The sequence below is a fragment of the Littorina saxatilis genome, linkage group LG11, assembly GCF_037325665.1.
Source record: "Littorina saxatilis isolate snail1 linkage group LG11, US_GU_Lsax_2.0, whole genome shotgun sequence".
NCBI lineage: Eukaryota > Metazoa > Mollusca > Gastropoda > Littorinimorpha > Littorinidae > Littorina > Littorina saxatilis.
Window position 1 is genome coordinate 25,564,410 of NC_090255.1, and position 10,000 is coordinate 25,574,409.

Consider the following 10,000-nt stretch of genomic DNA (forward strand, 5'->3'; position numbering starts at 1 on the left):
AGACACAAATGCAAAGACTGATAATTCAAGTACTGCCCAGTAGGAAAGACAATTTAGCCGGGATTGTTTCTACCAGAAAGATTTCTTTCTTCTGTAAGGTGATATGTTGAATGAATCTGCTCTGAAAAGAGCGAACTCAATATGTTGTTATTCAGTAACAATTTACACAGCTTAGCATCATTCTATCTTGAATTCTGCAATGCTGCATAGTATATTAGTATTGTGTGAAAAACAAAAAGAAATCAAATAATCTTAAAATTAAAGAGTAGCTGATTTAACATACAAATTTAAGAAAGCGATGAACACTGTTTAATTTTTGTTTCTGACCTATGCTCTGACCACGAACGAAGTGACCCGTGACTTTGCAAAATGCTATGCAATAACTGCACACATTTAAAGTCAAGGTGGGTTATAGAGTCAAGCTTAGTGTCCAAAACTCCAGAAACCACATGCAAGTTCGCAAACTGTGCAGACGAAGAATTTTCTGAAAATCATTGCCAGAGCAGACGCTATTTCTGAAGCATAATAGTTGTGAAAAGCGACAATTTATACTACTGTAGTAAATTTGTCTTCATTCCGTAAAGCTTACTTCATGGTGTAACCACACTGCTTATGACCTAGAGTTGACGGGGTGACTTCGTCTCGGACACTTAACTTGCATTTTACTGCTAAAGTGACAATACAAGAAATGTCTGTATTTTATTTTACTTTACATACACATTACAGCTTTCAACAGCACCCACAACAACATCGAAAACAGACAACAAAGTCCTGGCGATGGAATCGAAGCCGAACTGTCGTCGAGGCGGGAGGGACATGGATCGGCATATCCGGGCACTCCGTGGCACGCGACGCATCTAGGATTCAAACCTGCTCCTACGTAGATCTGACGCACAAAATCGTCAAACTGTACGCGCATCCAAGCTGCTCCAATCAATGTCAGTTGGTTTTCGCTCACAAGCGTCTGCACGTCGTAACGACATCTGGAACGAAATAAACGACAAAGTTGTTATGTTCTCTTGCACACAGATGTAGGACTTGTCGTCTGCCAATGATACCATTGATCGCAAAAATCCTAATTTCACACGAGACTTGAAACAATCAAAACTGTACTGTTGTTGTGTTTGCACACACGGCTATCAAACTGATTTGGTTCTGTATCTGTCTGTTACGCTGCACTTGTAAAACAAGTCATCCAGATGTCTGGCATTGTTGCAGCGGAGTGGGGGGTGCGCAGCTAGTTCTTTATCGTCGTCTGGCTACTGCCAGCGCCGACTTGAAGCTCTCGGTCGATGCCGAGGTTACAGTTTCTTCATCTAATTGGTTCCAGGCCACTACAGTCTTTGGAAAAAACGAATGTCTGTATTGCTCAGTGTTACAGCGTGGCACAGTGAAGCATCTGCTATTGTTCCTGATGTAGTTGTCTACTGGATTCGAGGTGCTAAAGTCTCTGGAAGATTGACGTGGACGAATGAGGCGTCCTGGTTTTTGAGGGGTCAGGAACTTGTCAGGCGGGATTGCCGGCACCAGCCCCTCAGCCACTTTGTAGAAGGAGGTTAGACGCAGGTGTTCGCGACGTTCCTGGAGGGTTGGTAGTTGGAGCTTGTGTAGGAGCCCAGTGACGAAGCCAGGAGTCGTGGTTCTGTAGTCACCAGAGATGAAGCGGGATGCGTTCCGCTGTATGCGCTCCAATCTCTCGACGTCCTGCTTAAGGTATGGGTCCCAGATGGTGGCACCATACTCAAGAAGAGGGCGGATGAGGGCAAGGTAGGCGTTGTGCCTGCAGTTTGATGGGCAGTGGCGCAGGTTGCGGCGGAGGAATCCGAGGGTGCTGTTAGCTTTCTTAGTGATGTAGTTGATGTGGGTGGACCACTTCAGGTCGTTCGAGAACTGAATGCCAAGGTAGGGGTTCGTGGGTACACTCTTGAGGATGGTGCTGTCTAGGGAATAGAGGTAGGAGGAAGGGGTTTTCCGTGCTAGAGTCATGACGTAGCATTTTGTAGCGTTGAAGCGCATGCCCCATCTCTCTGCCCAGGATTCAAGGCTCTTCAGGTCTTCCTGGAGGGCGATGTGGTCGCTGAAGTCAACGATCTCCCTGTAGAGGAGGCAGTCATCTGCGAAGAGGCGCACTTGGGACTTGACTGCATCCGGGAGGTCGTTGATGTGGCAAAGGAAGAGAAGAGGCCCTAACACGGTGCCTTGCGGGACTCCAGAGTCGACAGTGGTTGGGGCGGAGGTCGTGCCTTCCACAACTACCTGCATGGTACGTTGGGTGAGGAAGGTCTGGAGCCAGGCGAGTATGGAGCCGGAGATTCCGTAGCTGTTGAGTTTGTGGAGGAGACGATCATGGGGTACCGTATCGAAGGCTTTGGAAAAATCCAAGATGGCCATGTCGACTTGGCGCCCCCGGTCGTATGAGGATAGCAGGTCTTCTGTTGTTGTCAGGAGCTGGGTCTCTGTGGAATAGCCGGATCGGAAGCCATGATTTAGATTTGTCAGAATGTTGTTGGTTTCAAGGTGGGATAGGATGTGGCGGCTAATGATGTGCTCCAGCATCTTACAGGGGACAGACGTGAGTGAAATGGGGCGGTAGTTGGCTGGGCAGTGACGGTCGCCTTTCTTGAACGCGCACGCGACGTTGGCACTGAGCCAATCTTGTGGGAGACGCCCAGAATCTAATGAGAGCTGGTAGATGACGGACAGGGATGGTGCTATGTGGTGGGCTAGGGTCTTAAGGACGATGTTGGGGATGTTGTCGGGACCAGAGGCTTTGTTGGGTTTGATGTTTTGAAGGAGTTTGGCGACACCGGCTGTGGTGATACTGATGGGCTGTATGGTGGCAGTTGGTGGTAGAAGATTTGGCAGCGTGCTGCTGGTACTCTTGGTGAAGACAGACTTGAACTGTTTTAAAAGAAGGTCAGCTTTGGTCTGGCTATCACTGTGGAGTCTACCGTCTTCTTTTAGCGGGGCCACACCTGTCGAGTCTTGCTTTTTCGCCTTGATGAAGCGCCAGAAGGGTTTGGAGTCGTTCTGGTCTAGTCCCTCTTGGATGGTGCCATTGCAAAGATGTTCAACCGATACCACCCCACAGCAAGGCATCATCTTTTAAATTCAACAACAACAACAACAACAACAAATACACTTTTTGTTTAAAGTATGCACTAATCACCACATTGCATTAGCGACACAGGTAAGATCACAATTTTAATCCATCAAAATCATCGTATTCTCACCTGCCCCTGAAGTTCCAGCTGCAATTAGCTGCGGAGTAATCTAATTTGTGAGGGTCAAGGTCTTCATCTTGGCGAAACAGGAGCATGTAGTATCGGTGAGGTTTAGGGTCTGGGGGAGCCGGGCCCATGTAGCTCTGCACTACGTCACCAGCTGCTACGTCACCGCCCCGAATGTTGGTGACCAGCCAATGAAGAAAAGGCAGCCTTTCATTGCCGAACGCTTGCAGAGGCACGTCAGGGTCGGCCATGAGGAGGGTGAGAGTTTTGTCTGGCCAGGTAAACAACAACACAGTCAAAATGTGCGTTTATACATTGATGACAAAATATGACACACAAGCAACTATACGGACGGATCGACGAACCGAAAACATAGAAAACCAAGAGTGCATGGACAAATAAAATATTGTTTAGGGCACCTTTAAAGCATCTTCTTTTGCTTTTTGTTCTGTTGAGAGTTCATCTGTCTATAACGAAATAATATGAAAGATGAAGAGCAAGGAGTCACAGAGAAATCAATTATGTAAAATAATGTTATGAGATTATTGTGAGCACAATATAATAATAGCAAGTGAACATATCCCGAAAAAATAACCTGGAGAAAACAAACAAAGTAATCAGTAAAGACGAGTAGAATCTGACCTTCAAAGTCCCGTTGTGTGTCAGGGAAAGCGGTGGCCATATGCAGTGTGACGTACTTGATGACGTCGGTTCGCACATGCGCAGGAAGAACCCTCGTGTTTCCGAGTGGGTTTATATTGAATGTCCGAGCCCTAAGTTTTTAACACAAAATAAATTAGGGAAAAAAACGCATAAAATAAAACCATGCAAGTGCAATAATGCTTCTGGATTAGTGGCAATCGAGTAATTAGGCATATACCTCGCTCATTTTGCACCTGATTTAACAAAGGTTTGACCATTAAACGCCCCGTAATTCACGCCTTTTGTGTGTTCACTACCAGAGAAGAAAGCGTCTACCGGTCAATTCTACTGGTTTGGATCACATCTGATTGCTTTTCGAATAAAAATAAAGCTGTTGGTATTTTATTATTACATGTTAATTCGTCCTACAGCCGTGAGCAATTGACCAGTTTTGCTGTATGTTTTCTTGTATTTAAGGCAAGCTTAATAACCAGTTTATGTAAACGTCTATCGCGATAATCGTTATTTAACTAGACAGAAACAACTTTCCTTTTGACAAATCGTTTACGAGGTGTGTTGCTATACTTCTCCTGAACAATAAAATAAGCAAGTCATGTACATTTTGCGTCGAGAGCGTTCATCAACAATTAGGTTATCTTCACCCACCTATTGCGGAGAATCGGTGGAAATGGGCGGGGGTGGATATAAAGATAAAGATCGGTTTGCTTGACTCCATACTTACGGATAGCTGTAAATTCTGCAACAGGAATTGACGACGGTGGGTGTCGCTTCGAACGTTACATTGATATACACGTTGAGCTGTAGAGGGTCCCCGAAATAAGTCCGGTTTGGAATGAATTCTAATTTTTCGTTCCGGAAGGCTGGAAAATACATTTAATGGGGTATACAGACAACTTAAGTGCATAGTTCTCTCTCTCTCTCTCTCTCTCTCTCTCTCTCTCTCTCTCTCTCTCTCTCTCTCTCTCTCTCTCTCTCTCACACACACACACACACACACATACACACACACGCACGCACGCACGCACGCATGCGCGCGCTGGCACGCAAGTATGCACTGACGCACACTGACTCACAAACACACACACATACACACACTACCACACACACACACACACACTAACACACACGCACACACACACACACACACACACATTCACACACATACACACGCACACACACGAACACACACACACAAACAAACACACGAACACACACACACAAACAAACACACACACACACACACGCATACACACACACACACACACACACACACACACACACAAACACCCACCACCCCCACCCCCATACACACAGACATACAGACACCTTTTTTCATTACTTGGACCCATGTTTCAATAAGAATGAAACCTGGCACACAAGTAACATACCGTCAGCCACAAAGTGGGCACAGGTGTTCATAAACCCCTGGACACGCCTGACCTCCGCGCTGTATGCATCACCCACCACCAGTACCCAGCTCAGTGCTAGCGGACCTGCAATTACACTTCACACAATAATACCATGGCAACAGCATTGGCAATAGCAACAACAATATTCAAAGCTCCAACTATAAACACTGTCTCGAAGCAGACAGGACCAGCTTTGAACAGCTAATGCAATAGATTATGTTTGAAACTAACTCTGTCAAGTTCTGTATCGGTCACGGAGGAGTTGCTTTTTATATTTAGTCAAGTTTTGACTAAATATTTTAACATCGAGGGGGAATCGAAACGAGGGTCGTGGTGTATGTGCGTGTGTGTGTGTGTGTGTGTGTGTGTGCGTGTGTGTGTGTGTGTGTCTGTGTGTGTGTGTAGAGCGATTCAGACTAAACTACTGGACCGATCTTTATGAAATTTGACATGAGAGTTCCTGGGTATGATATCCCCGAACGTTTTTTTCATTTTTTTGATAAATGTCTTTGATGACGTCATATCCGGCTTTTCGTGAAAGTTGAGGCGGCACTGTCACGCCCTCATTTTTCAACCAAATTGGTTGAAATTTTGGTCAAGTAATCTTCGACGAAGCCCGGACTTCGGTATTGCATTTCAGCTTGGTGGCTTAAAAATTAATTAATGACTTTGGTCATTAAAAATCTGAAAATTGTAAAAAAAAATAAAAATTTATAAAACGATCCAAATTTACGTTCATCTTATTCTCCATCATTTTCTGATTCCAAAAACATATAAATATGTTATGTTTGGATTAAAAACAAGCTCTGAAAATTAAATATATAAAAATTATTATCAAAATTAAATTTTCCAAATCAATTTAAAAACACTTTCATCTTATTCCTTGTCGGTTCCTGATTCCAAAAACATATCGATATGATATGTTTGGATTAAAAACACGCTCAGAAAGTTAAAACGAAGAGAGGTACAGAAAAGCGTGCTATCCTTCTCAGCGCAACTACTACCCCGCTCTTCTTGTCAATTTCACTGCCTTTGCCATGAGCGATGGACTGACGATGCTACGAGTATACGGTCTTGCTGCGTTGCATTGCGTTCAGTTTCATTCTGTGAGTTCGACAGCTACTTGACTAAATGTTGTATTTTCGCCTTACGCGACTTGTTCTTGTTTCCATAGGCAAAGCTCACGATTTCAAGTGTAGTTTAATTGCCTCAGTGTTGAAAAACAAGGGAAAGCAATCCGCAAACCCATAAAAAACAAGTCGCGTAAGGCGAAAATACAATATTTAGTCAAGTAGCTGTCGAACTCACAGAATGAAACTGAACGCAACGCAACGCAGCAAGACCGTATACTCGTAGCATCGTCACTCCACCGCCCGTGGCAAAGGCAGTGCACGTGGAATTGACAAGAAGAGCGGGGTAGTAGTTGCGCTAAGAAGGATAGCACGCTTTTCTGTACCTCTGTTTGTTTTAACTTTCTGAGCGTGTTTTTAATCCAAACATATCATATCTATATGTTTTTGGAATCAGGAACCGACAAGGAATAAGATGAAAGTGTTTTTAAATTGATTTCGAAAAAACAATTTTGATAATAATTTTTATATATTTAATTTTCAGAGCTTGGTTTTAATCCGAATATAACATATTTATATGTTTTTGGAATCAGCAAATGATGGAGAATAAGATAAACGTAAATTTGGATCATTTTATAAATTTTTATTTTTTTTTACAATTTTCCGATTTTTAATGACCAAAGTCATTAATTAATTTTTAAGCCACCAAGCTGAAATGCAATACCGAACCCCGGGCTTCGTCGAAGAGTACTTGACCAAAATTTCAACCAATTTGGTTGAAAAATGAGGGCGTGACAGTGCCGCCTCAACTTTCACGAAAAGCCGGATATGACGTCATAAAAGACATTTATCAAAAAACTGAAAAAAACGTTCGGGGATTTCATACCCAGGAACTCTCATGTCAAATTTCATAAAGATCGGTCCAGTAGTTTAGTCTGAATCGCTCTACACACACACACAGACAGACAGACAGACAGACGCACATACACCACGACCCTCGTTTCGATTCCCCCTCGATGTTAAAATATTTAGTCAAAACTTGACTAAATATAAAAACGACAGAATTATTTCCTGAATACGTCCATTAAGCAGAGACATACAACAACGAAAACAAACATCAATAAAGAAATAAACAAATGAGTAAACACACAAAAGAAGCATACTTTATTTATTTCCAATAGAAATTGTGTCAAAACTAAGTCAGTCAGTCAGTCTGTCAGTCAGTAAGTGCGTAAGTATTAGGTAGTAATGACCTGCGAAGCTAAACTTACTTAGCGACCAACTAACCGATCGATCTGACTGACTAACCAACTCACTAACAAACCAACAAACCAAAATAAAACTCCAACCTTCCAGAGCATGAGCCTGAACAAAGTCCTGCAACTCTGTGTCCCAGTTTCGCTTGCTGAGGGTGTCCTTCCACTTGTTGTCCAGAGTGACGGCCCCTGCTTGCCGGAAGAGGAGAAAGACGTAGGGGTTGTTGTTCCTGGTCGGGTTCAGAGGACCTTCATACTTCACCACGGCCTGAGACAAATTCCAAAAATGAATATGCAATATAAAAAAAAAATTGAAATAAATTGGAACGATTAGGCCAAAAAAAAATAGGTCTGTTTACGGTAACATAGGCCAAAAAAATAGGGTCGGTAGGTCGGGATTTTGGGGTTTTTTTTCTTCTCCAAAAAACCATATTTTTACGTTATTTTGCAAAAAACCCATATTTTTCTTCTTTTTTTTTTTTTTTTTTTTTTCCAAATGCCAAAAAAAAAGTCTAGGGTCGCGCGAAAAAAATAGGGTCGGTCGGGTTACCGTAAACAGACTATTTTTTTTTTTGGCCTTATAGAAACATAATAATTTGGAATCAAGAATGGTAACACAACATTAACAATTTAAATCAAATAGACTAAATTGAATTATGAATTCTACAAAGGAAACAAATACATATTACAAACATACAAAAATACTTGTTTATGAAGGTAAAGAAGCAAAGATTTTGCAACGAGAACAACAAATCAGACAAGTTTTTAGAAGAGCACAGATTCTTTTATCTTGTTTTGTTCTTATTCATCGCGTTTAGCCTACAGCACATGTATCATCCTAAGAGTTCAGTCCTCAAGGCTAAAACAAAAACTTAAAAAATACCAGCCTTGAAAAAACTCGTTTTCGTTATAAGCATAGTACATAATATTACCCCTGCTCTATACCTCTCCTTTGGTGAAATTGTTGCCGGGGATGTTGATGTACATGGCTTTGATGGACAGGTAGCCGACGTCGTAGAAGACGAGGGTATACAGCGTCGTTTTGTCGTCTGCTCGCCACCAAATTCTAGGCTCCTCACGCACCTCGAAAGGGGACATCACTGTCATCGACATCGGGTCCAGAGTGACAGACCTCGAGTAGTTGTAGCTGTATCTGTTCTCGCAGGCTTCATAAGTTCCTTTTAGTGACAGTATATATGTTAAACGGTTTCAGTATTGAAAAAGGGCAAGATTGTATAGTATTGTAAGTAAGTGAATGGTATTTTTTTTTCTTAAATATCCATAATGTATGAGGTGTAAGATTGACTAAACTGTCAAAGTCGAGCTCAGACTGAGAAAAAAGGCTTTATTCTTATCAGAATGTCCTAATACTCTGCCCCCTTCTGAACTGCATCCTGCTACCCATTTGCACATAAAGTTACCTGGCTTGTTGGTGTAGTTGACCTCACGATACCAGGGCTGGTGTGCACGAGAAAGTTACCTGGCTTGTTGGTGTAGTTGACCTCAAGATACCAGGGCCGGTATGCACGAGAAAGTTACCTGGCTTGTTGGTGTAGTTGACCTCAAGATACCAGGGCCGGTATGCACGAGAAAGTTACCTGGCTTGTTGGTGTAGTTGACCTCAAGATACCAGGGCCGGTATGCACGAGAAAGTTACCTGGCTTGTTGGTGTAGTTGACCTCAAGATACCAGGGCCGGTATGCACGAGAAAGTTACCTGGCTTGTTGGTGTAGTTGACCTCAAGATACCAGGGCTGGTATGCACAAGAAAGTTACCTGGCTTGTTGGTGTAGTTGACCTCAAGATACCAGGGCTGGTATGCACGAGAAAGTTACCTGGCTTGTTGGTGTAGTTGACCTCAAGATACCAGGGCTGGTATGCACAAGAAAGTTACCTGGCTTGTTGGTGTAGTTGACCTCAAGATACCAGGGCTGGTATGCACGAGAAAGTTACTAACCGGCTGCATGGGCACGGAGCCGCGGTGTCGGAATTGTGAAATCACAAACAAACCTCAATTGCTGGATCGTACCCGGTTGCTACTTTTCTCGTGCACACCAGGCCTGGTTGCCAGGATCCAAATTAGTCTTCGCGTAGCTGCTTCATACCCAGCGTTTTGTCTGAGAGACTTTCTAAGAAAATGTCGAATTTTAACATCTTACTCTGGGGCGAGGAAGTACGGTTTCTTGGGCAATTCTCGCCGCAAGGAACGCGAGGAACGCTAGGATTTGGCAAGCGAAGGCGAGCATGCCTTGGAGATGCTCTCTACGCTAGAGAAAAATGGAGACCGCGCAGCTGCCAATCCGATTGGCAGTCCACGTCTGTTTACCGACCAGTGCAAACGACCTTTTCGGTATCAACCAATGGTGTTTAATT

At 43.3% G+C, this 10,000-nt stretch overlaps 1 protein-coding gene across 1 annotated transcript in view; it reads right to left on the reverse strand.

Moving 5' to 3' along the window:
- LOC138980110 (uncharacterized protein C56G2.4-like) overlaps positions 1-10,000 on the reverse strand; it is a 25,343-nt gene that overhangs the window by 1,670 nt on the left and 13,673 nt on the right. The window contains exons 5-11 of the mRNA XM_070352923.1: positions 8,574-8,806; positions 7,722-7,896; positions 5,282-5,386; positions 4,615-4,753; positions 3,873-4,003; positions 3,234-3,501; positions 1-983 (exon numbers count right to left, since the gene is read on the reverse strand). The exon at positions 1-983 is cut by the window's left edge and continues 1,670 nt beyond it. Of these exons, the coding sequence (XP_070209024.1) occupies positions 710-983; positions 3,234-3,501; positions 3,873-4,003; positions 4,615-4,753; positions 5,282-5,386; positions 7,722-7,896; positions 8,574-8,806 (1,325 nt within the window). The 3' untranslated portion in view covers positions 1-709. The remainder of the gene's footprint in view (positions 984-3,233; positions 3,502-3,872; positions 4,004-4,614; positions 4,754-5,281; positions 5,387-7,721; positions 7,897-8,573; positions 8,807-10,000) is intronic.